General features: G+C 42.2%; 1 protein-coding gene across 3 annotated transcripts; it reads right to left on the bottom strand.

The window, feature by feature from the left end:
- Positions 1-459: 459 nt before the first annotated feature.
- LOC125458872 (probable G-protein coupled receptor 174) lies at positions 460-27,253 on the bottom strand. Of its 3 annotated transcripts, none has more exons than XM_048544645.1 (3): positions 27,031-27,253; positions 10,904-11,019; positions 460-2,582 (listed from the first exon to the last, which is right to left on the bottom strand). In XM_048544645.1, the coding sequence occupies exon 3, from the start codon at positions 1,944-1,946 to the stop codon at positions 987-989; it is 960 nt and encodes a 319-aa protein (XP_048400602.1). In that variant the 5' UTR covers positions 1,947-2,582; positions 10,904-11,019; positions 27,031-27,253; the 3' UTR covers positions 460-986. The 3 variants fall into 3 exon arrangements, with proteins under 3 accessions (XP_048400602.1, XP_048400603.1, XP_048400604.1); XM_048544646.2 differs by lacking the exon at positions 27,031-27,253 and adding an exon at positions 26,267-26,562; XM_048544647.1 differs by lacking the exon at positions 27,031-27,253 and adding an exon at positions 26,434-26,560.
- Between the last annotated feature and the right edge of the window lie 714 nt (positions 27,254-27,967).

The following is a 27,967-nucleotide window of genomic DNA, read 5'->3' as shown; positions in this document are numbered from 1 at the left end:
CTTCAGTGATCAAAGCAGCTGCTGAGAAATTTGCCCGCTTTACAGCCTGTCTTTAGAAGCAACCTAAATTTTTGGGTCTGAACTTGTTTCTTTTGGATGTGATGACTCATTAATAAGGAATGTCAGATTCCACTGCTGGGAAAAGCTTGATGGAGGAGTAACAGCTTTTCTCCTGATACTAGGACGCATCATCAATAAAGACCCATCCTTTTAATGGAGCCCTGATTCTCAACTCCAAGATTCTGCAACTGATTCTGGTTTAAATATTTGGATATTCACCTTCGAGCACTGTGTTTCCATTAGTGTGCATAACTTAATGATTGTATGGTGCCAAACCATTGGTGTAAGAGAGAATGAGTTGTACCACAATGGAAAAAAGATTTTAAAAAGGTGCAAAGATGAAAATAGATTTCTTTAAAAAGAAAATTGAAGTCACTTTATTTTAGTTATCTGAGCTCAAATAATTGGCTGTAATGTATACCTATTTTGAATTACTTCTCAAACCTGTCATCAGTCAAGTCAATATCAAACTTTAAACCAACTAATGCGTGTTTCCCCTACAGCTTGATTCTAATACAGCAGACTTACTCATGGTGACCATCATGACTGAAGTAGGAAGTGGAAATCTCACTACGGAACTGAAATGTCACTCTGCAAATCTATTTAAGGCACGTCACCGGGCAACAGAGGGATCACTACATGTGATCTACCGACTCTTTGAGCCCATTTGGTTTTCCTCTGAAAAATTCTCAAAATAGAACGCTTAACACAAGTATTTTTAAACTCTTCACCATTGTAAAGATTCACATTTCTGTAGAGAAAAAAAACAACATATACAAGTACATCATATAAATAGGCTAAATAACAGTGAAAAATAAAATTTACACCACAGCGGTCAGGCTGACACAGAAGGAGACTTTCCATGTCGCTCATGTTTAGTTTTGCAAAGCAGCTGAATGCTGAACACATTATCCACAGCATTTCCTTCAACCGTATTCCTTGGAGTTGAGCTGAATATCATTTTCACAGATTTCTTGCCGTGACAATCTTCTCCTGAATTCATCTGTTGTGAAATAGTATATAACAGGATCCAGACAGCAGTTCAGGCTGGCTAGACACAGCGCAACTGGGTGAAAGGTCAGTATGATCTTCTTGATGGAGCAGTCTGCAATACGGCCTGTTATGGCCAGAAAATGCAAGGGGAAGGTAATGTGATACGGTGCAAAGCAGACCAGGAAGACCATGCTGCATGTCAGCACCATTTTCAAGGCTTTCTTCTTTTCTCCACTGTCTTGTAGAACTGGGTTCTTCTCTCGCAGGGTCATGATGGTTTTCCAGGAGCAGATCAACGTGATGACTAGAGGTAGCACAAAGCCTCCTAGTTCAGCCAGAGTTACCATGACAACGGAGGTAGGGACACCAATTTTGATTATTGGAAGGTCTGCAAAGCAGCTGTTGAAGTTGCTGGAACTGTTTCTTGCGTCAAGCCTCATTAGTGGGAAGGGCAGGCAAGCGGCACCCACCAGGAGCCACCCAACGATACTCACATAAACGTCATACCTGCGTTTACAGTCGTTATATTTGAAAGGTTGGATCAGAAAGAGGCACCGTCGGATGCTGATGCAGACCAGGAAGAAGATGCTGGCATACATGTTCACGTACTTAAGGTAGAAACAAAACATGCACAAAAAGCTGCCAAAAGGCCACTCCTGGTGCAAGTAGTAGAAAATCCGGAGTGGCAAAGACAAAACCTGTGCCAAGTCAGCAATGGCCAAGTTAATCATGAATATCACTGCCCTCTTTGTCTCCTTGACATAAGCGTGGAACACCCAGAGCGCCAGAACATTAGCTATTAGGCCAGGCACAAATATTATAGCGTACATGATGGCGTACAAGAAGTTAGTTGTACTCCGATCATCACTGCAGCTGGATGAATCGTTTGACATTTTTCAATTACCTTTTTATTGAGAATGAATTGGGCTGAGTCTGGGTGTGCGAGCAATAAACGTGGGAAAATATATTCTGGGATTGGGAAGAGGAGAAAATCAAAGGAGGAAATTTTTAAGACAAAGCTAATTTGTAGATCTTTGAGTCCAGCAATATCAACTCTTCAATTTTCTTGGTCTTTCTGAATGATTAAACTTGATTGGAAGTTGAAAATGATCCAGTGCTAACTCAGGCTGTAATTGATATTTATGTGTAGGGTTTGCAAACCCAGAGATAAAATGGATGTACGGAATTTAATGAGTCCTTGCCATTGGCTTGGTGTGGGTGCCTAAGAATATCCTTCAATGTACCCCCACTGTTGCTTAATGGTGCTTTTCTCGTACCCATTTTCCTCCTTGGTTATCTCTTGGTGACATTTCAGACGAATACTCTGTTTTCTCTCTTGTGATATTGTCGCTGGTAAAGATCACTTCTGCTTTATTCAGTGAGAACTGCGTTGGGTAATGTCTCGAAGCGTTTCCTCTGACCTACTCCCATACGAAATTCGGTTGATCGTTCAGATAAGAGAGAATTATTCAACACATTTCAAGTCTCTTCTCTGCTGCTCTGACAAAGGTTTCTCCAAAGTTAGCTTTCTGGAAAAGGAACAGATTTAAAACAGAAATTAAGCTCAACCCAAGTGATCATTGCTTGCCTGAACAGAAATTATACTAAACGTTATTGTTGTATTCATGGATTTGTTGAGTGTTAAGTGTACACATAGATTACTGCAACAACACGAAAGGCTTCAGAATCATGTTCTTTATGTTTGGAGATTAATACACCATCACTTAAATGATTATAAATCTCAAAGCTGAACAAAGTCTATATAATGAATGTCCATTTTTCAGTGCACTAATTGTCCAACACTTTAATTAAAAATAGTATATATTTCTATAATGCCTTTCACCGCAGTAGACTGTGACTTGAGCAGATTATACTCAATGACGAACCTTTGAAGGAAGAAGCAAAATTTATTGAAAGACATCCGTGAGCTGCTAACAGAGTGAGTGTCTCAGACTGGTATTCTTTTACATGAAAGATCGCAGATTTACCAATTGTAAGCAAGTATAACTGGATAGCAAGGTAAGAAGCATAGACCGTTTGGAAGGGAGCACTGATGGAAAGAAAGAAGAGCAGATCTGTGATAGGCTGATGAAATAACTGCAGAGAGGCTGGTATTTCATCACTAAATCACCCTTCATTTACTCGTTCACAGTACTTGACACTGGTCCAGCTTCCTCAGAGCCAGCTGCCAGAATTTTTGTTCACTGAGAGTTGGGTCTGAGGAAGCCAGACCAGTGTCAAGTACTGTGCACATATAAGTAAAGAGTGACTTGGGATAACAGCCTCGATGGAGTTATTTCAGTGGTGAGGCATGAAAAAATATGCCCCTGAAGAAATTTGCTCGCAACAGTCACGTTTGAGTTGGGGTAAGCATTTCTGGCATTGTGCCATTGAAGACTGGTCTCAGAATGTAAAACATATTATTATTATTGAATTATTATTTTTTTCCGGACAAATGACATTGGGGTAGTTGAAAAGCAACAAGTAAGTTTCCTGATGGCTTGTGGAGCCACAGCCTTTTCAGTTATCGGGAGCCGAACGCATCCTGAGGCAGTTTCAAGAATTGCCAGATTTAGTTAAGAAATATTACAACCCCAAGCCTCCTCTAATTCTGAGACGCTATCGGTTTTACTCAACAGTTCAAAAACTAATGGGTTCCATTTTGGATGTTCAACAAGGTTAAGATCACTGACAGAGGCATGTGACTTTGGCTTAACCTTTAATGAGATGCTAAAAGACCGTTTGGCTCGTGGGATTAACAATGTGAGCTTGCAAAAGCACCTACCAGCTGAAGCCCAAATGGACTTCAAACGGGCACTACAGCTGGCTATATCATTAGAAAATGGACCATATGAGCTGCAGGTTATGCCAATGGAAGTGGACACCCTCAACAAGCCGACTGAGCTTGGAAATCACCAGTTAAGTGAAGGCAATCACATAGCCTCACTCAGGACACATCCTGAGCAGAGGCACTCTAGGTCAGCCCACAGCAAACTCCAGCGCAAAACCAAGCCTCGGTCAAACAGTTAACATTTGCTTCAGGATCTGGGCTAACAAGCCATTGTATTGTTGCTGGTATGCAGACTCGATACAGCAAAAGAGTCCTATTAGGCCTAAATTGAGTAAGAGAACTCTTAGCCTGATATCTAGGACAGTACAAACCCTGGAAAGCCCACTTATATATGGCTTGGCACAGTTAAATTGCTTAGCAACATCCAAATCAGAACCAATCAAAATGAACATCTGGTTAAATGGTTACCCAGTTATAAGGAAGGTTGATACCAGCGTGGCTGTATCAGTGATTGCAGAACCAGTCCTTAATAAAATTCGGTCTGGGCTCCAACCCTTAAGTTTGCATAAGATCTCGGCTATGCCAGAACCTCTGCTGGGAAACCTTTAGAGTTTAAGGGTATAACTTTCGATCCAGTCTTTTATGAAAGTCAATTGGTTCACTTCCCACTGTTGTAGTAAAAGACTTAAACCCAAGCCTGATGGGGTGAAATTAGCTAAGAAAATTTCACCTAGATTGGCTCCATATTTTTGGATTAGAAGATGGCTAACTGAGTGAAATCTTAATTAAATAACCAGAAGTCTTTTCAGCAAGGTCTCGGGACAGTCAAAGGAGCCAAGGCCACCTTGCATGTTGGCCAGGAAGCAATTCCATGATTCTGCAAGGCCTGTCCAGTGCCATTTGTCTTACGGGCAAATGTAGAGGCTTGAAAGTGAAGGAACCATCAAACCGGACCAGTTTGTGGAATGGCAGCACCAGTCATACTGATTATAAAGCCCAATCAGTTGATTCACCTTTGTGGGGATTTTAAATAAACAATAAACCGCTTCTCGCAACTGGATAAATACCAAAGTCCTACAGGACTCATATGCAAAGCTGTTGGGTGGATCTTGTCCTTCACGAAGCTGGACATGAGTCATGTGTACCTCCAATTTACAGAGGATTTCCAGAGGTATACTACAATTAGTACACATAAGGGTTTGTACCAATACATGAGATTGATATTTGGGGTATCATCAGCTTGTGTAATTTTTCAGTGGTGATGGAGAACATTTTATAAGGTCTACCCCAGATCACCATTTATCTGGATGACAGACTAATAACAGGGAAGACAAATAAAGAGCACTAAGAGAACTTGGAGAAACTCAGACGTATCTCCATGGTGGCCATGCATCTTAGAAGTGAAAAATATGTGTTCTAGACATCCCAAGTGACCTAATTAGGTTACAAAGTGGACAAGAATGGGTTACATCTGTCAAAAATAAAATGAGTGTGATCAAAGTAACCCCACCTCCCACATCTGTACTGGAATTGAGGTCTTTCCCTAGGCTGGCGAATTATCACAGAATGTTCATACATGATTTGGCCACCATCCTGGCACTCTTACAGCTGCTATTGACAAAGGGTCAGTTTTGGAAATGGTCTTGTGGCCAAGATGTAACCTTAGGGAAGTGAAGAAACAACTATCACTGTCTCAGAGATAGTAAGAATTGTCAATGCTGGAGTCAGAGATAACACAGTATGGAGTTGGAGGAACAGGCAGGCCAGGCAGCATCAGAGGAGCAGGAAGAAGGGTACTGACCTAAAATGTCAGCTATCCTGCTCCTCTGATGCTGCCTGGCCTGCTGCGTTCCTCCAGCTCCACGCTGTGTTATAACTATCACTGTAACATTATGCTCTCAAGCAAGATCTACTCCTGACATGCGATGACTTCCTATATGGTATCAGGGTTGGCTCACAGTTGACCCCATGGAGAGTAACGCCCAATAGTGTCTGTTTCCTGGACTTTGGCTGATGTGGAACGTAAATACGTCAAGATAGAGAATGAAGGTTTGGTGACCATCTCTGGTATGAGAAAGATATACCAATACCTTTACGAACATAAATTTATAACAGTAACAGACTACAATTCTCAGCTAGGCCTACTGAAAAAGCACATGGCCATGCTATCCATAGCTTCAGATTGAATTGAGCATTGGGTTCTTATTTTAAGTGCGTACAATTACAAGTTGGAACATCATCTGGGAGGCCAAGTATCAAATGTGGATGCCTTGAGCTGCCTCCCGCTGGCAGGTACACTCCCAGTGGTACCACCACTGGAACAGTCCATTCTGGCTTTAAATTTTCTGGACACCCTTCCAGTCACTGCTGACAAAAATCAGACCGCGGCCACAAAAATATCCTGTCCTGGCAAAACTAAAACAGCTGGTGGTGATGGAGGAAACCAAAGAACTATCACAACCGGAATTGACACCTTTCTAGACCCAGTGAGACAAGATCATCATACAGGACAGCACTTTATGGGGGGAAAGGGTGACAATCTTGAGCAAAGGTCACTGCCAGATACTGGCTGAACTCCACCAGGGTCATCCAGGGGTGTCCAAAATGAAGATGTTGGCATAATTTATGTCTGGTGGACAGGATTGGATGCAGACCTAACCATGTTGTTGGGGCACTGCCCAGAGTGCCAACAAGGACAGAAATTGCCATATTTGTGGGAATGACCAGGTAAATCCTGGGTTTCATTGCATGTCACCATGCTAGACCTTTCATGGGCTCAACGTTCTTAGTCATTGTGATGCCTACCCAAAGTGGCTGGACATGCACAGAGTTCAATTGTCCGACACGGAGACTATGATAAAAGAGCTTCAAGCATCTTTTGCAATACACGGGCTCCTGGATGCATTGGTCAGAGACAACAGGCCATTGTTTACCAGTGCCAAATTTTCTAAAGTCGAATGGCATTTGGCATGTAAGGACAGCTCCATTCCAGCCATCATTCAATGATCTGCAGAAAGAGCAGTCCAAACTTTGAAGGCAGGCTCAAAGAAACAGGCTACCGCTTCACTCAACTGTAATGGGTCCCAGTTCCTATTTGATTATCGGATCATCCAACAACAGGGACAGCTCCAGCAGCTTTGCTAATGGGGAGAAGTCTCCACGCCAGCTTAAATTTGATCTTCCTGGACCTGCAGCAGGGAACGGGGGTAGGGGGAGGGCAGGGTGGAGATGGAACTGCTGTCAACAATGCCATTGTGATATGCAAGACTCATGTAAGCAAGAGATGCTTCAGAGAATCAAGATTGGCACTGTGACCACGGAAATGGCCCTGCATGGCTAAGAGGCACGGTCAACGCAAATGTTAGGTGCTGCGATGAACAAATGTTCAGGGAGATAAGACAGTCCTGGTCAAGCATGTGGACCTCATGAAAGCTGCAAATGGGGCAGGAGCACAATCCACCTGGCCTCTCAGAAGAACCCATCAGTTCTTCCCCTCCATCCTAGTGTTGATGGAACCTTGGAGTCTGAGACAGACATGGCTGATGTTGCAGCCTCAATGCCTTTACCAGCTGAAAGAGATGATGAATTTCTTCCGACACACCCCAGGCGCAAGGGGCAGGCTATGCTGCCTGTATCTGACCCAGTGTGAAAATGCACCTCTACAGGCTACAGGAGGAAGAACAGGCCTACTTCCCCAGACTTAGAAGAGGGAGTGATGTAGTGATTGGACTGCAGACAGCCAGGTGGGCCTCACAGAATATGAGTTCCCTGATTGGGGCCGTTCACCTGGTCCAATCAGAGAACTCATTCTATGAGGTCCACCTCACTGACCTTATTACAATCAGTTCAGATGGACAACAGAAGCGATGTATTACACTGGTTTACAGGCGGGCGGGAGCCAGTGATCAAGCATTAATATCACTGTATTGGTAATCGAGAATTCTTTCCAGGCTAAACCTCACCATGTCAGCTCATGGAGCTTAAACTTAAGTCATAAATCTGGAATATAAAGCTAGTCTTCATAATGCTAACGGTGGCAACTTTCACCAACTGTTACAGAAGCCCACTAATATCCTTCAGAGATGGAAATCTGGTCTGGCCTGCATGGCCTGGAGTAACATAGAAAGTGCAGTGAGTTACTTATCAAAGAAATTACGAGAACAAAGAATGGAGGTGAAAAAGCACTGGCTGGCAACCTTAAGGGATATTCAAATAACCAGGGAAAGAGCAGGGCCCATTTAAGGACCAAAACAGCAATCTGTGTGTGGAGCAGGAAGACACAGCTGAGGTTTTAAATCTGTACTTAGTGTCTGTATTCACCACAGAGAAGGGAGGGAGACTGTTGTATACCTGAATATTTTAACATCGGGAGGGAGGAGGTTGTAGAAGTTTTAGCAAGCTTGAAAGTGGGTCAGTCCCCCAATGAGATGTATCCCATGCTGTTGTGGGAGGCAAGGGAAGAGATTTTACAGGAACTCTGACTGTAATTTTCATATCCTCGCTAGCCACAGGAGGGGTTTCAGAGAACTGAAGGAACAAATAATGTTGCAACACTATTCAATAAAAGGTGGAGGGATGAGCCAGAAAACCATAGGCCAACAGGTATAACATCTACAGTAGGGAAACTATTGGAAATTATTCTGAGCGACAGAGTTAATCTCCACTTGGAGAGGTAAGGATTAATGAAGGCTAGTCAGCATAGCTTTGTAAAGGGGAGTTCATGTCAAACAAATTCGACTGATATTTTTGAGGGGCTGACTAGGTGTGCAGATGAGGGTAAAGTGGTTGAAGTAGACAAAATGCATAAGGTCTCATATGGCAGAGATAATGGGAACTGCAGATGCTGGAGAATCCGAGATAACAAACTGTGGAGCTGGATGAACACAGCAGGCCAAGCAGCATTTTAGGAGCACAAAAGCTGATGCTTCGGGTCTCATATGGCAGACTGGTTAGGATTCACAGAAGCCCTACAGTGTGGAAACAGGCCATGCAGCCCAACTAGTCCACACCAACTTTCCAAAGCGCATCCCACCCAGACTAACCCCCCTAACGTATCCTTGTATTTCCCATGGCTAATCCACTTAACCTAAACTGTGGGAAATTTAGCATCACCAATCCACCTCACCTGCATATCTTTGACTGTGGGAGGAAACCAGAGCACCCAGAGGAAACCCATGCAGACACAGGGAGAACATGTAAACTCCACACAGACAGTCACCCGAGGCCAGAATTGAACTCAGGTGCCTGGCAGAGTGGAGCAGCCGTGCTGACCACTAAACCACCATGTCACCTGCTAGAAGCCTGTGTGAAAGAAGGCAATTTGGCAAATTGGGTCGGAATTGGCTTAATAGTAGGAGGCAGCAGCTGATGATTGAATAGTATTTTCGTGACTGGAAATTCATTTCCAGCGACCTACTGCAAGGTTGGCTGCTGCCTCCCTTGCTCTTTGTTGAATAATGAATGATCTAAACATGAATGTAGGAGGTATGATCAGTACATTCACAGATGGCAGAAAAATTAACGGCATGGTAAATAACGTGGAGCATAGCCTTAGTCTACAGGAAGATAGTGACAGGCCGGTCAGACGAACCAGCAGGAAATGGAATTTCATCCTGAAATTTCAGGTGATAGGTTTTGGGTGGACTAACATGGCAGGGGAGTACCCACTGGATGGCAGGGCCTGAGGAAATATAAAGAATTAGAAGGGACCTTAGCATACATGTCCAGAGATCTTTGATGGCAGCAGGACTGGTAAATAAGTTAGTTAAGAAGGTATTTGTGATACTTGACTTTTTTGACTGAGCACTGAATATAAGAGCAGGGAAGTCATGATGGACTGTATATAATATTAGGTAGGACACAGGTGGAATACGCTGTGTGCACCTGTTGAGGTTACCATGAAGACCTTACTTTGTCAACCTCGTCCCTCACCCGAGGTGCGATGACTCTCAGGTTAAACTCACCACCAGTTGTCTCTCTCCCCCCCTCTCTGAAACTCTAATCTGAGAGCAGGCCAATAGCAACTTGACTGTGCGCAATTCTGATCACCATATTACAAGGAAGAATAGGCTGGACTGATACACTTACACAATCTAGGTGGTCTGGGGTTGTTTTCCTTGGGGCAGAGGAAGCTGAGGAGGGATCTGTATGAGGTGTACAAGTTTATTAACAGCAAAGATAGAAAGAAACTTCTTCCCCTTATACAGGAGCCAATAACCATGGGGTACAGATTTATGCTAGGAACGGGAGGTTTTGAGGATAAGTCTTTTCACTGTGAAGGCAGTTGATCTCTGAAACTCACTGCCTAAAAGGGCGGTTGAGGCAGGAGCCTTCAAGACATTTAAGTAGCATTTAGATGAGCACTTTGACTGCTGTTGCAAACAAGGCATCAGGCTAAGTGCTGGAAAACAGAATTAGAATATTTCTGTAGAAGGGCCCTGACCCGAAACGTGAACTTTCCTGCTCCTCTGATGCTGCCTGGTCCGCTGTGCTCCTCCAGCTCCACGTGTGTTATCTTAGAATAGATAGTTGCTTGATGGCTGGTGCAGACATGATGGGCTGAAGGGCCCTTTTCCATGCCCTAAAACTCTAAAACTCTACATGTGACTCCAGACTCTCCGCATTATAGCAGACTGTTAACCTAAAATGCCAATCAGTTCAAGGGCAATTCGGGATGGGCAACAAATGCTGGGCTAGTCAGGGATAATCACAAAATGTGATTATCACAGTGGCAACAGTTGCATCAAAAGTTGTATACTCTTGATTATATTCACTTTCTATTTTCAGTGGGGAGGGATGGGGAAACTCCCTTCTACTATAATGGGTTACTGAGGTTCGGCCATCATTTACATTTGATATGAGTAATTTGAAAGCAACTAATTTTGGCCGGTTCACCAACATTTCTTTTCTCCAACTTAAGACAAAGCTGTTATGGCAATTATGACCCATAATTGGTCAAGAAAAAAAAATAAGAACGACACCACTTTATGTTTATTTTCATCAACTATAGAAAAATCGGTGAATCACAGTCAGGAAATTCCAGTTATCAACAACACTTACTTAGTATTGATTTGGTTTTGTTGACCCTGACGTTCATTGTTGACTCATTTTACTTCTTAATCATCAGGACAATGGATTTGATTGTACAGTGTTCCTCTGTGCTACCTCTTGGATATCTATGGGAATGTCAGAAAAGAAAAATGTGTTCATTAAAAATAACAGTATAACATGAACAAAACTGTATCATTCAATTATTGTCCTATCATTTCGCTTTACATCTTTTTGCCATATTTATTTTTCGACTTAATACAAAGAAGGACTGTAATATTTAACGTTTAACTTTTAACATATTTTTTAACACTCTAAGAGTGACTGTAATGTTTTAAGCTTGTTCCTTATTTCTTTCTACCTTGTTCTTAAGTTTTGTACCTAGGTACTTGTACCTAAAATAGCACTGTTCGTTGACATTCAAAACTTTACACTTGTGCTTCTGTACTTCAGTACATGTGACAATAAAGTCTAAACCTAAATCTAGACTCACTATCACAGCAGTCACTATTTTATTGAATTTGATGGCTAGCACATATCTCAGGGTGAATCTGTATGGCGTCTGATCTTATAACAACTGCCTTATCGCACACAGATTACATGGTTTATGCACTCATTGTAACAGTCCATTTGGTTTGAGTGTTTATACTCAACATGTTCCTTCGAAGCTAATCTCTTCTTCCCAACTTGCCCTGTCTCCCTTTTCCTCCTTTTCATTTTTTCTTTTATCAACTCTCTTCTGAAATGAACTGATGCTACTTGCTTCAGCCACACCATGTAGGGCCAGGTAGGAAAGACACTGAACTTGGCTCCTCATTTCCATGCCTCACTCCAATTTTTAAGCTCCACCTCCCCCTACCACCACCCCCACCCCCCACCTCTCAGCATTAGGAACATAGGAAAGAAGTGCAGGAGTCAGCAATTCAGCTGACCGCAGTATTCAGCCAGTACTGAAAGGGTGGTCACTTCCCCCACCTCCCCTTTCCTTCCACCCTGGGCTCTTGAGATTTTCTTGACAGGTACCCCCGAATTGAGGCTAACACTTCACACTTACTGACTCGTTTAGTAAACAAAGCATTTACAGAAGGACAACATCCTGTGTTTGTGTGTTGATGCATCGAGTGCTTGGATTCACACAGAAGCAGAATTAGAAGAATTTTCTCACACCCTCAATAATCACCAACACTCGACTGAGCTTAAAGTTACAACCACAAAATGAAAGCATTACATTTTTGCACTCCATAGTATTAAATTGGTACAAGACTACAGATCATCAATTAGAAGCAGTTTAGGTTTTGTTTCAAAGTATGTGACAGACTTGTGGAGACAAAAAGCCATCACCCGAAACACACCTTCCACAGACAGATGAGGTCATGGCTAATGTGTTCCATCACATATTCCAACACTTGAAATTTTTTAACCAAGCAATTACTACACATTTCACTGTATGCCAGAATTAAATTGAAGAATTGATACAGTGCTTATGACAACAGTATCTGAAAGTTTTCTCTGTCCTCCATATCATAGCACCTGAAAATATACAACCTTATCTGAAGATGCTAAATTCATTTGCAATGGAATCATAGCTTTATTAATTTCCAGCTTTCCTGACTCCTTGTTAGCTCCTTAAACCAGCCCACATATTCCCTTGGGGGCTGGTTTAAAAGAATTCTCTAACCTTGCAGCTCCCCCTTCCACTCCCCCATCCCCTTGCTACCTCCTTCCCTCACCAACATCCCCTCCAGGCTCCATTCTATATTCTTGCAGCCTTCCTCTCTCACCCTCTTTGAACCCTCCCCTCTTCCTCTCTACTGCCCCACTCCTGCAGTGTTCCCCCACCGCTCTCTCTTTACCCTTACCCTTATCCTGTGCCATCTCCCTGTCTCACTCCTGCCTGCCCCCCACTGACCACTACAGCTTTCTCCCTCTTTTGCTTCCCCGCACCAACTCCTGCAGCCAGCCAGCCAGCCAGCCTCCCTCCCTCTCTCTCTTACACCCTTTCCAGTTTCTGGCAGCCCCTCCCCTTTACCTCCTGCACCAATCCCTGCAGATCCCCCTCTGTTTTGCAACTGCCCCACCCAATCAATACAGTCTCCCCCAAACTCTGTCAATTGACCCCATCCACTGCTTCAGCCTCCTGTTCTGTCAATTCCCTCCACTTGCCACAACAACCTCCCCCTACCTGCATCTCATCCCAACCGGTCAACATGAGGATCTCTCACCTCGGCCCCAGCTCTCTGGCTTTGCTTCAGTCATGACTCTATCAGCAAGAAACAATTCTGTCCACTTCTCTGACGCACCCTCATGATTGTTTTCCTGGCATTTGGAGGAAAACTCTCCCTCCGCTTCCATGCGTTCTGAGTGCTGCTACATGGCCAATAAGCACATCCTGACATCCCACCATTCTGGAGAACAGGCCCTTGTGTTTAGCTCATGTATTCCCCACAATCCTGAGCCCTAACACCATGCAACAGGCAGTCCCACATTTTCACTGCTCTTGCTATTAAACAAATTCCTTCTGAATGACTTATTCGACCTGTTAGTAATTATCTTCCATTTCACTTCGCTCATTCTGGGCAGACCCGTCCGTGGAAACAATTTCTTCAAACTCACCCTGTCAAATCAGTCGTATTTTCAAAAGCATTCATTAGGCTCCTTAGGTATTTTCAAGGCTGACGCTGACAGCTTTTGATTTAGTAACGGAATCAAGGGTTACAGGGAAAAGCCAGGAAGGTGGAGCTGAGGATTACCAAGATCATCCATGATCTTGTTAAATGGGCCGAATGGCCTACTTCTGTTCTTACATCTTATCATCTTACAGCCATTTTCAGAGAAAATGAAACTGAGTTTCTCAATCTTAACATGTACATTAACAGATAAGTTCATTATATTAAATATACACATTAGCAGACAAATTCATTCTCATTAATATGATATTGGTACAGCTCCTCAATAGTGACAAAACGCAAAGTGACAAAAATTGTAATCGTAGCCTTCTCCCATAAAAGACTATCTTTGCCTTCCCCTCGTTTGCAACTGTCATAAATTCTGCTGTTAAAAGCAGTCAGATGATTTTACGTCATTGAACATGAGCTCTATCTATAAATTAGTGGGGAAATGCATGGCAAATTATTCCACAGGAAATCAATGCAGGTACCAAGCAAGCAAACTGTGATGCGTAAGTGCAAATGCAATGTTTATTTGTTTATCCAATTCACGCACATCCTATGGGAAAATGTCAGTGACAAAGGAGGTTAGCAGGGATGGAAATTATAACATACAGACTAATATTCAATAACTTACATCTGCATTGCTTGCTTCCTCTACACAAAAATAAAAAATGGATTTTATAATAACGTGCATCATGTCACGTTGCTGTACCTCAAACAATTCTGTGACTTCAATCAAAGTAACTTTTTCCTCGTAAGCTTTTCTTTAAAATGAACTGGAGGTTTCCCAGCTTCAAGGAACTGACTCCATTATGTAAAAATCTGTTTTCTCTTAATGACTACTCTTGCAGATCCAGCACTATATGATTTAAACAGGGGTCAGACTGCGCCTTCATGTAAATAAAACTGCACGCATTACAATTTGAGCCAAAAAGTGACTAGTCCCATATTCCAAATGGCTGCACCCACAAGTATATCACAATATTGCTGCTTACATTCCACATAAAATACACAAACTGCCATTTACAAATCAATTTTTGCATGAAGCAGAATTTTTGCCTGAAGTGTTTTGCGCAGACTTTGCATTTTACCATTAAAACTAAGAGATTTGTTGTACTTTTCAGAATTTGGCAAGGTATTTTCTACACCATTTGTTTCTGAGTATTGAATATAAACCATTGAACATTATATCTGAACATTTATGAGCTCCACACATTGATTTTACTATAAAAAGTCACACTTGCATTTTGACCCTACAGATGTGGTTGATGGAATGTGCAGGAACACAGGCTTAACCATTTGAATTTAAGAATTTGGACTTTCATGAAGTGACATAGCCTAGATTTAAGAGATATGCCTGCATTATGATTTCAAATATTTATTCAGAAGTAAGAATTATTATGTAACATAAATAGATGAACATTCAAATTAGGAGTAGGATTGGCAATTTGGCTCCTCAGGCTAGCTTCGCTATTTAATTAGATCATGGTAGGTCTTACTACAGTCTCAACACACTTTCCCCAATAGCCTTTGACTCCCTTGTCAGATGAGAATTGGTTTACCTCTGCCTTAAATGTATGTGAAGACCCTGCCTCCATTGCTCTCAGGGAAGGGTGAGTTCCAAAGACATTCAACCCTCTGAAAGAAAATAATTCTCTTAATCTCCACTTTAACTGAATTACTCTTATTCTGAAATTATATCCCCTAGTTCTAGTCTCTCATTTTACCCTGCCAAGTGCCTTTAGGATCTTACATGTTTCATATGCTTTTAAACATCAGCATCCCATCCAAACAAAGGTAACATCCCAGCAGACATCAACTGAGTGAACATTCTCTGAATGGCACCTAATGCATTTACGTTGTTTCTTTAAAAGATCAAAACCATGCACAGACCACTCCAGACATGACACCAACGAGGCTCTGTTCAACCATAACAAAACATCCCTGTTTTTCACCCAGAAACAAAAAATTGCTGGAGAAACTCAGCAGTTCGGGCAGCATCTGTAATAAGAACAAATGAATATACAGATTAGGAGCTTTCCGAAGAAAGGTCACGAGATGTGAAACGTTAACTCCACTTTCTTTCCACAGATGCTGCCAAATCTGTTGAGTTTTTCTGGCAATTTCTATTTTTTTTCCAGATGTTCAGCATCTGCAGTTTTTTTTTATTTCCTTTTGTTTTAACATTACATTTCCTGTGTGCTAAATGACAGCATTCTGTTTGGCTTCTGTGTTGTAATCACTTGTTGTATTGCATATCTTCACAAATTGGAAATTAGGGGTATGATGATGAAGGCAAAGTTGTTGTTTTAAAAATGAAATATGTTGCTCTGAATAGTCAGAATGACTGGATCTTACAGCATAGAAGGAACCTGTGGAAAATCTTCAGAAAAAGATCATCAGTTGATCCCGTTCATCCACTTTTTCTCCATAATGCTGCAAAGTTTTGTTTTTCAAATATTTATCCAATTTCCCTTTGCAGGTCATAACTGAATCTGCTCCCATCACCACAGATCATCTCACTTCACAAAAAAAACTAATCTCTCCTTCACTCGGGGGCAATATCTGGGGCCCGGCATCATGTTAACAAGTTAGAAAGTTTGCAAGCAATCAGTAATCTCCACTATCCAATTAGCACCAAGTCGTGTTCCAGAATTGGTTTAGGTTATTTCCCTTCTCTTCGAGTCATGGCCTGGTCATTAAAAAAAAATTCTTGTCACCTTTCACTTACATTGTGCTCACAAGCTCATTTTGCAAGTTAGTACATTGAAAATCAGATTTTAAATCAACAGAATAACAAATGATGTCTGTGCTACCCTGTACCCTGTAAATTCTACTCTCAATCTCTAGACTTGTAACATCTGTCTAACTTCAATTGTCTCATGTGTAAGATACTGGTCCTTGCAATCGATCCTCCTCTCCTTCTGATCTTTCTGTTTTCTCTTTACTATAAACATTTGGCTGCAACTTCAGTTTCCTGTTTGTATTATTATGTTTTAGAAAGGATAAGAAATGTTTTGTCTTTGATTTAATTGAATTGAATTACTTTTTCTGTGACCATAATTATGGGAGCATGGGGGTGGGGCAGGGTAGAAGGTGTTACAATCAATTTTTTAGACCAGGACCAAAATTAAATTGCCAGACTATAAACAGTTAGGCAACTGAACTCGCACAGAATTATCGAAAGCAGGAAACAGAAGGAAGTCATTCAGGATGTCAAGACAGTGCTGTTTCTTTTAAAGAACAGTATTCGTTCCACTCCCCTACAATCTTATCCCCAAATCCCTGCATTTTTCTCCTTAGTGTTTATCCAATCCATTTATGAATGCTATTGTTGATTCTTTTCCCACCACTCTATGAGGGAGTGCATTCCGAACCTAAATTACTCAAAGTACATAAGAGGTTTACGTCACCATCAGTCCATTTGCCAACCAGCTTAAATTGGTGACCCATGCTTATTAACTCCTCATGATTTTTAATGCTTCCATTAAATTTCCTCTTAGCCTTCTCTGCTGTGAGGAAAATAACCTCAACTTCTGCTGCATGTCCTGCAAATGAAATCCCCCAACCAATCTCAAAAGATCTTTTCTGCACCTCCCTGAAGCTTTCATGTCTTTCTTTAATTGTGACATCCAGTATTAGACATAATCCCGGAAGGAAGAGCCTTACAAGTGAAACTTGCAAGTCACTCATACTGCCCAACTCATCATATGACATCAAACTGGAGTTCCAGTATGAGCAGGCCATTCATTTCTAAGTTCGTTATCTTCTCTATGAGGGCTTCGCTGGGTAGTCTGGAGATCCTGAGACTGAAAGTGGATGCTGCTGTTGCTTTGCAAGACCTGGAGGATCCAGTACAAAAGTTGGCCAGCCAACTAACTGGCAGTAGGCAGAGTGACCGGCCAGTTGGGAGGGCAATGAGGCAGATCGCAAATGGTATGAGAGGTTATGGCGCTATATTAACAGGGCATCTAGCATTCTTTAAACATGGAGTGTCATAGCTGCTGGTGGAGGATGTCCGCTGCCTTCAAACAGCACTGTTTCTGTAGAAGGCCCTGCTCCTAACTATAGCAAGCCCACTGAGGCCCTGAGGAAGGAAGCCATCAGGAGGAAGCTCTCTGGTGGTCCCAATAGGTCTCCCTGCAGACTTTACTTGAGACTGTTCAGGAAAGACAGCAGGTCTTCCTTCTCAGCTTTCTGTGTTCTACGATTAAATCCTTTCCATTACTTGTATTTCTCCAGAACGTTGGAAGCCACCCCCCGCCCCACCCCGACTGACATCAGGCAAGTTGGGAGGGACCATACCACACGAGGCCATCAATTTCCCCATGCTGGGTATCGAAGTGTTTACTGGGGCAATGGAGCAGGAAACAAAGGAGAATGACAATAGTGCAGAAGAAGGGCAACACTTTACTGAAATGGAAAGGTCAGGTAGCATGAGGTGCCTGCAATGTTCCGGGCTTCTGCTCCAAGCATCACATTGCTCCTGCGTCCCTTAGTGAGGTGTTGGCCAGTCAGCAGCTTATTCCAAATCCACATTATCATAGGAAGCATCACATTCCTCTACGAGCTGCCTGGCCCACTGTAGTGCCGGGTTGTACATCACTGCCCATAATCACAATACAAAAGGACCTTATTGAAACCCACTGAAGATCTGCACCCCAGGTGATGAAGGCACCTAGATCACAACAATAAGAGACAAATGGCATGCTTCATACTCACTTAGATAAAAGAGTGTGAAGCTGGATGAACACAGCAGGCTAAGCAGCATCTCAGGAGCACAAAAGCTGATGTTTTGGGCCTAGGCCCTTCATCAAAGAGGGGGATGGGGAGAGAGTTCTGAAATAAATTATTTCAGAACCCTCTCCCCATCCCCCTCTCTGTTGAAGGGTCTCGGCCCGAAACGTCAGCTTTGTGCTCCTGAGATGCTGCTTGGCCTACTGCGTTCATCCAGCTTCATACTTTGTTATCTTGGATTCTCCAGCATCTGCAGTTCCCATTATCTCTGATACTCACTTAGCTTGCCCCATGCCAAGCGTTGAACCTCTCCTCTGCACCATGTGGGATCCTCACAACAGGAAGTTCCCATCTCTTTATTGGGAAGCCTTTGTCTCCCAGTGTCCAGTCTTCAAAATGTGCAGCTTATTTTTGACAAGGTTAGTGCTTGGAATGGCCTGAATACACAGGCATGATGGTTGCTTCTAGAAACCACACACATCTTCAGAATCTGAAGGTGATAACTGAAGACAAATTGTGCACAGAATGAATGGAAGCCCTTGCTGTTGATGAATACTGTTGGCTAGTCTAGGGAATTAGAAATTGCCACAGAATGGAGCCATTCACACTGTGTAGCTGCAGCTATCTAGTGATGGCCCTGAAACAGATGGACCTCTCGGGTTTGTGCAATAAGGATTTTTGTTGTAATAATAATTGCCTGACCACCTTAAAGAGGCCATTGGTCACTGCTGTAATCCACCAATGTACAGCTCATTGGGAGATCTCACACAAGGTTCCAGCAGATCACTGGATGAACCAATGGTGTAGTAGTTTAGAAATATGCTAACCTTCAGCACCTCTGGCATTGGGTATCCAACATCATCATTGGAGGCAATTTGTCCACCATCATGGCAAACAGGTTTGTCACGGCCACCCAGAATGGTGCAGACTTCAGTGTCCCTGAAGCTTTGGTATTTGAAGCCAGCTTGTCCTCTGATGACAGATGGGGTGGCTCACTGGTTAGCAATGCTGTCTCACAGCACCAGGGACCCAGGTCGATTCTAGCCTTGGGCAACTGTCTATGTGGAGTTTGCACATTCTCCCCACGCCTGTGTGGTTTTGCTCTGGTTGCCTCACAAAGTCCAAAGACATGCAGGCTAGATGGATTGGCCATGCTAAACTGCCCATAGTCTCTTGGGGTGTGTAGGTTAGGTGGGTTAGCCATGGAGAAATGTGGGGTTTGGGGGAGGGGGTGGCTCTGGGTGGTGTGCTTTTTGGAGGGTCGGCACAGACACAATGGGCTAAATGGCCTCTTTCTGCACTGTAGGGCCTCAATGATATGTTATCTTAGAAGGCAGCTGCTGGCAATGCCCTCTGCACCTTTCTCCTTCCTGGCCATTGAGGTTAGCTTTGAGATTAATACTTTCCTGCTGTCTGTAGCTGCAGAATTCTCTCACTGATGCACTGGCTTGGCATTGGTTCCTCCTGTGGCAATGCCCTTGGCAGATGAGGACTGTAGTCAGCAGAAGTTATTATCAATCAGCTTCTCCACACTACCTAAGATACACGCTCTTCCCTACCATTTAAATCAGTTCCCAGGTGCCCCACACAAACCCTGCTGTATTGACATCTTAGTCCTCACCTTTGGCAGTGATGTCCCATACCTGAGCTGCTCTATCTTCACATCCAAGGCAAGCTGGCTAACACAATGACCACTGGCAAATGCTTGCTGCCTTCAGATATCTAGTAGGACACTGGTACTGAACACTGCACTGCTGGCAAATTCAAAACAAAACTCCTAAAATTGGCTTCAATTAGTAAATTAATTGGCTCAAGTCACTGTGTGGATTATCATAGTATGATCTTCCTACCAGCCTCTTGTGAATCCAACTTTGACGCTTTCCTCATTACTGGGCCCAGAAAACTCCAGCAAATATGCTACTCAGTCCAAACACTCAAGCTCCTGACCTTTGTATTCAATGCCTTGACTTGTAATGTCCAGTATTCATATGAATTATAGAATCCCTACAGCGTGGAAGCAGGTCATTTGGCCCATCGAGTCCACACCGACTCTCCAAAGAGGATCCCACCCATCACTACCCTCCACCCTTCATGTTATCCCTGTAGCTATCCCTGCAGCCTTGCATTTCCCATGGCTAACCCACCTAGCCCGCACATCCCTGGATACTACGGGCAATTTAGCAATGGCCAATTCACCCAACCTACACATCTTTGGACTGTGAGAAAAAAACAGGAACACCCAGAGGAAACCCATTCAGACACAAGGAAAATGTGCAAACTCCACACAGATAGTCACCCAATGGTAGAAGTGAACCCAGGTACCTGGCACTGTGAAGTAGCAGTGCTAACCAATGTGCCATCATGCTGCCCATAGCTTTGCTAACCTGTGTTGTCACAGCAAAACAATTGTATACAAATATGACCAGTTTCTCTCCTCTTGCACTCCATTTGAAAGCGCACCATTTAGCCTAGATTGTCTCTTCTCATTCTTTCTATCACAGCATGGCCCCACTCATTATTGGGTGTTGAATTTCATTTGTCCTGTGTCCATGCATTCTAACAGCCTCAATGTCCTTTTGAAATCTATCACCTTCCTCCTCACTTTGTACTACTCCTGCAAATTTTGAACCCTTTGCAAGTTTTGGAATTGTGCTCTGTACCCTATGCCCAAATCATTAATGCATACCCTGAAAGTTGAAGTGATCCTAACACTGAAGTAAAATCAAAATATTGCAAATGCTAGAGATCTTAAATTGAAACACAGGGTGCTGGAGAAACTCAGCATGTCTGGCAGCAAGTGTAGAAACAGAAACAAGTTAACTATGTGGGTTTGATTTGGAGCTTGGAACCCACTTTTGAAGCAGAGTCAAAGAGGATTCAAAACAGGAACTCTGTTTCTCTGTCCACAGATGCTGCCGAACAAGCTCAGCACTTTCTGTCCTAGTACCGAACCTTGGGGAACTCCACTGTATATGTCCCTTCAGAACAAAGGCAGCCAGTCACCTCAGCTCTGCTTTCTATCCTGTAGCCAGTTCTGACTCCAGTCTGCTAACTTCGCTTTTATCCCTTTAGGTTTCAATTTTACTTAAAAGCCGAATATAAAACCTGGAACCATACTGAATCAAGATATAATCTTAGCAATCTTTAGCTCCCAAAATGCCTTGGCAATATCTTACTTGTGTCCTTCATTTTGCCAGAACCAAGCAGCTTGAAGAGTTCATTGCAATGAATTCACAGGAGCAATCAGACTGGGTCTGAATCACTGTCCCAGCTTGGTTTCAGTTTGAAGAGCTAACTCACCTTTGGAAGTATCAAACATAGAGCTGACTTTGCATGTGCTAGATACAACATAATGTAATGACACATATAGTTTTGTAAACATTACCAAGTTATTAGCATTATCCATAGGAAAGACTACTAGTTGGGGAATTAATTGAAACATTTGAAACAATCTTCCAATGGCTCTGCTTAACTTATCCCATTGGTGTCAACATGCCGAAAACTGCTCCACTCTGAGACCTGTGGTGTTTCTAACATGAACACATAGGTCAGCTTGATTGAACTATATTAAGCCAATGCTTTCTAGACACTCTACTGAAGCAGTGGCAGGGTCTCTGCCAGCATTGGTCAGAATCCCAGCTGAAAATCCAGGGATTGGGCCATTGCAGTCTGTAGGGTAGGGTGCCATACACCTATACAATATAACCGAGACACCCACTCTGTTGACAGCCTGGAAATTTGATCAAGTGTCCTGCCAATCTGAGTGAGGAGGCTCAAGGCCCTAATTTTCTTTTTTCCCTTTGCAGAGCAATGCAGGAATTCAAACAGAACTGGTTATCGTCATTCTTTTTACGTTTTAGGACTTTTCGCAAGCACACATTGCAGTCTCTCACCCACTGAGCAAACAGGAGTGCTGGGTGGATGGGGAATGTCCCAGACAGTCAACAAATAAAAGCTGTTAATGGAAGAGGGCTGAATGCAATATCTCACCCACTTCTACTGGCATTTATAAGGTGGTGAAAATCCAATAGTTCCAAATTCCCATACCCATTTCATTCTGCCCTCTGCCCACAAACACCCAGGGGAATTCAACTTGCGCTGTCTGTCACGCTGCTGTAAAGCAAGAATCATTCTAGTTTCACAGAAGATAGTGTCTAAATGCGCCCTTAATTATAAAAAGGAAGACAGAAAGATATGATACTGCTCAGAGAACATATTTAATGTGGACAGTGAACCATTTGTTTCAGCTGTGATTACAAAGATAGGAACATTAGTCAAACAGTGCTTGAATGTTGGTGCCAATTTTATTATAACCACTTCATCAATGTATTTCTGGGGTTTTGCTCAGTTGCTACTAAATTTAGGCTACGCAACCTGGGAAAACATATCCTTTTTGTTCAATACTAAGATGTAGGTAGACTATGGAATGAAGACATTAAAAATATGATACCTTAAAACTTGAATTTGTTGATATGGTTTCAAATTTATTGGTTGAATTTTGCCACCCACCTTTGATGTGCTGATTTTTTTTAGTACTTGACTAACCTTTGACGTGGAAAATAAGCCATGGATTTGTATTAATACCTTTGCAAATATCATTCCGTAATTGGTCAATTATAGAGGAGAGTTGCAGATCAGCACCTCAGGATTGATGATCTCTCAATTCTCTCAGTTCCTGAAATAGAAGGGTCTATTTTTTTTTTTCGCTTTCCTTCCTGTGACAGTATGCCTGTGATCTGAAATTGACATGATTTTCCAGCTTATTTTACTCATTCTAACACAATGTGAATGTGAAGCCACTAAATTCTCAAAGTTTTGGACATTCAATATGACTCTATTTAAATTCCCCAACCAACTATTATTGTTGTTTTCTGTAACCATCAACAGTTGAAGTCCACTTGATTTGTTTGTATTTACAGTCATTCCACAGCGATAAGTAAGCATATCCACTATTTGCCAATGTTGAAATTTGTTTCAGCTTAGCTCTGAAGTGTTTTTTTTTAAACAGTCTTGAATGCATCCAATGAGAATTTATTAGTTTTGATAATCATCCTGTTCTCTCTACTGTATAAGGCTGTTCTCCTTAAAACTTTATGTACATTAAATCTGTGCCAATCTGACCAGAATACTAATATACTTTATTTTCTTTTATTCAATTAGATGATGAAGACCTGTCAGTGCTGTTGCAAATGTTATTTTATTAAGGCATCAGTAATGAGTCAGATGCATTTGATAGAATATTAGATATCTGTATCATATAATTCTTTGTCCATAATCTTCATTTTCAATCAAAATATCCATTATGCTTGTAATGGATAAACTGTCCCCTGATAATTCGATTTACATGATTCTTCCTCTTTGAAGCGGGTTTGATTTATCTTCTCAAATTTATGCTAATATATCAAATGAGTGAAATGTTGTACTGACAACAGTGAACATTAATTTCAGTATTGTGACTTGATGAACATGTAGCTCAGAATAATCATAACAGAAGAGAGTTCAAAGGGCCAAATGTTAAAAAGATTTTGTGAATAAAACAACAGAAAACAGTCTTTACATATTTGAATCCCATGCACGATTAGAAGATGTGCTTCCAAGAAACTGAACATTTTCCTATGCTGTGTTAGTGAAATTTTAACATTGCAGTATTTCTTAACCTTTTCTGATTGACCTGTTTTGACTTGGCTGAATTACACTTATATCTGTGCGGTGATTGAGAAAAGATTACAATTGGATAAATTCTAACATGAATCCCTTCCTTAATGACACAAACAACCACTTGGTGGTATGGAACTTGAATGCTGCTGAAACTCAGAGGCAGATCTCTCAGTAACATTCGGTCTGTGGCTTGTTTTGATGAGCAATTTGTAATTTCTTCAAAACAGTTTGACTTGAGGTCTGCTCAGACACTCACTCAACCTTAAGCGAACATTATTTGAGAATTACTGATTTACTGAAGCCTACTTTCTTTTACATGGTGAAGCTTATACAAAGGTAGTTTTGAGAGATAATGGACTGCTATTTAGTTAGCTTCATTGTTAACCAAATTTGATCTATTTGCTTTGCTTCAGTTATAAAAGATTAAATGATTTTGACCAAAGGTGCTTCAATTTCTGTTTATCAGCATGAATGTCTGAATGCGCCACGTACAGACGGATATGGATTTTTGAAAAATCTGTACAATGTTGTAACAGGAAGAGGTAATTCAAACCTTTGAAAGTGATCGATCATTCAATTAGAGTGTGACTGATTTCTACCTCAGCTTCATTTAACTGTCTTATCACCAGATTCCTCAACAACCTTACTTATTGTTGTTTCCTAATCAACCTGTTTAGCAATGTTATTACATACTTCTGGAGCAGGTGGGACTTGAAATCACGCATCCGAGCTCAGAGGTTGAGGGGCATAGATTAGGTGAATGGTAAGTGTTTTTACCTTAGGTGGGGGAGTTCAAAATTAGGGAGCATATTTTTAAGGTGAGAGGAGAAAAATTTAAATAAGACATGAGGGGTATTTTTTTTTACAGTGAGTGGCTCATGAGGGGAATGAACTTCCAGAGAAAGTGGTGGATTTGGGTACAGTTACAATGTTTAAGAGACATTTGGGTAAGTACTGTGGCAATTTTTATCTTTGTTTCCAGTTTCCAGAATCTACAGGTCTTTACTTTGCAATTTCTGTTTTAAAATTCAATTCCCTACGTTGTCTTGTTCTTTTTACAAAGAATCCTCGAAGGGTTGGTTGAAATCTCTCAAAACTATTTGGATATTTTCCAACAGACCTATTCAGAGATGTCATGACACTCTTCTACAGCAGGTTTGGAGGGATATGGGCCAAATGCCGGTAGATGGGACTAGTTTAGTTTGGGAACATGGTCGGCGTGGATTGATTGGACCGAAGGGTCTGTTTCCATGCTGTATAATTCTTTGACACTACCATTGTCACATCAGCCCTAACTACTCGCACACAGTCTATCACACAGAAATCAGCAACTGCCCATCAGGGAACTGAAGGCTGATCTCCACCCTTACTCAGTCGATCCTAACCTGGCTCAGATCATACCTCAATCTTTGACAGAATACTGAAAAGAATACATGACAGCTCAACCTATCCTCATGACTTACTCCTCAACCCCTAGTATCACTCAGCTGAACCTGTTCTGCCAAGGCCAGTATATCCTTCAACCTAGTTGCAATACTCTGGATATAACCTGACCAAGGATCCAGGCCAATCTTTGAATTCTATTAGGGGTGGGGGATGTCACAATCATTGAAGTGGGTTCAGGGCACAGCCTCTTAACTTCAAAATAGTTATACTGCCTAGCCTGAAGGGACTATAACCAGACATTTACTCCAAAATGTGATTCAGTGCCACAAAGCTAAGATGCTAAACAGATCATACACTCCATAGAAAAGGAATATACACAGACATAATGATTTCAGGCACTTCTTAAAACGACATGATGTGGCAGAATTCAATGACCCTGGTATGCTTACAGGATACCCTCTCTGACCTGTCCTCACCCATTTGGGTTACTCAATGCAATCGAACCAGGCTAATCATACATTTTGAGTGATAACTCAATGATCTCAGCATCACTTCCTCGTTATATCTTACTAAGCAAAAGGCAACTATCAGTTTGAATCAATTTGATGGAAATCAACCGAATATTTCCTGTGCCCTGAATTTCTTTAAACCCCGGCGTTAGAGTTTAATCGTCCGAGTTTCCTCCTGATAAACCTGGAGTCACTCAGAAACGACTCCATTCAGGAATTCGGTTGGTAGTTATTTACATGTTGGAGTGGGCACAGTTTGGGACGGGTTTCGCTGCAAAGCGTGGAGCCCACAGCTAACTGCGGGCAAAAGCCGCCTTCTTTGTTAAAAAGAAAATTAGATTTTCAAATCCACACCAAGGCAATTCTAAGAAGGAGCGACATTGCATCACTTAATTAAATGCGTTACAGTACCGTACCTAGCCTCCTTGAAGACCACTTCACCCAAGTGCAGTTAAGATTATTCCAAATCTCGAAACTTGAAGCTTCCTCGATGTTCAAAACTAAAGGCACTTACCGCCCTGAGGTGTATATATATACACACACAGAGAGAGAGAGAGAGATAGAGGTTCACCGAACGCCTGACCTGCAGGTTGCAACAAACGCTGTGAGACTTCAACTTGACACCAACAACGGGGGGCTGTGGTTCTGAGCGGAGCAGAGCCGAGTGAGTTGTGTGAAGCCTGTACATGTCACATTTCCTTTTTTTGATGTTGGCTTTCCACTCGGCTCATACGAGTGGCGGTTTCATGTAAATGAAGAAGCTGCGGGGCTTTCATTTCACACTGGGGGAGCCGGCAGTTTCAGTCGCTGCTCAGCTCATCGGCAGAAAAGGGGACTTTTTTAAAAAAAAAAATTCTCTCCTGCTTTTGACACGACTTGTCTTCAATGTGTTTTTTTTCTTGCACAGGCATACAAGTTCCTCCGCCCTTTTGTGTGTGTGTCTCTGTGTGTGTTAGTGTCAATGTGCGATGGAAGTGCGGTTGGATGAAACTAGATTGGGCAGTTTTGAGAAGAGAGAAAGAGGAGAAGGGGAAAACAAAAAAGAAGCCCCAGCATTTTTTTCCTAACAGATTTCCCTAAATCGGAGTAAGGGGGAAGGCCAAATGTTGCAGAAATAAACAGGAGGTGAACCAAATAAAATGTGCATCTTGCCCATCAATGTGTGCACGCTAAAACTTACCAGTTTCTGGGTGAAGTTTGTTCATCAGAAACTCTGCTTCCTGCGTGTAACGGTATCCCTGGTTTCTGCCTCTGGTATTCCCGGCCACTGGCCTCTCTCTCGGTGCTTTCTCCAGATATGTCTCAGTCAGCAGACGGTCAAACCCTTCCAGCACCTTTTGTCCTCCTGATCCCTCTGAAGAGATGCGTACGACTGACAGGTTGGACCTGGGAATGGATTGTTTCACTTTGAAAACGACGCGACAATGTCTTTGCGCAGGCGGACCGAGAGAGAGAGAGAGAGAGTTGTAGCTGTTCTTATTAAAACTCCGTAGGATGTTGAATAATGCATGAGTAATTCCGAGAATCTGCGGAGGATTTTTTTTTGTTTCTTTGCCTTTTCCATTTAATACGATTCTTTACGAAATACGGCAGTTGATAACAGATTTAGGAAGAACGGGGAGGAAGGGAGGGAGACTATCTGCACTGATTAGAGTCGAAGTAATAGCAGAATAAAAGGATGTAATTGACAAGATGGATACAGAATCCCTGTGGATTGAGTTAGAAGATGAGAAAGCATCCTTCTTCCTGACATGTACAATGTAATCAGCAAGTGGTGGACGAACTCAAGGAAGAGGTATTACTAGGTAAGTTGCAGTAATAGCTATGAGATAGGGCTCTTGTTATGCGGTGGTAATGTCCCTTCCTCTGAGGCAGGAGTCCCCGATTCAAGCCCCACCTGCTGTAGAAGAGTGTCACGACATCTCTGAATAGGTCTGTTGGAAAATATCCAAATAGTTTTGAGAGATTTCAACCAACCCTTCGAGGATTCTTTGTAAAAGGAACAAGACAATGTAGGGAATTGAATTTTAAAACAGAAATTGCAAAGTAAAGACCTGTAGATTCTGGAAACCCGAAACAAAGATAAAAATTGCTAGAGAAACTCAGCAGTTCTGGAA

Source organism: Stegostoma tigrinum, chromosome 15 (assembly GCF_030684315.1).
Source record: "Stegostoma tigrinum isolate sSteTig4 chromosome 15, sSteTig4.hap1, whole genome shotgun sequence".
Taxonomy (NCBI): domain Eukaryota; kingdom Metazoa; phylum Chordata; class Chondrichthyes; order Orectolobiformes; family Stegostomatidae; genus Stegostoma; species Stegostoma tigrinum.
Note: the sequence above shows the minus strand (reverse complement) of the source record. Positions and strands in the feature narration are given on the sequence as shown.

What these genes read in the sequence shown, in the direction of transcription:
- LOC125458872 (XM_048544645.1), bottom strand. Translation starts at nt 1,946, where the DNA reads ATGTCAAACGATTCATCCAGCTGCAGTGATGATCGGAGTACAACTAAC.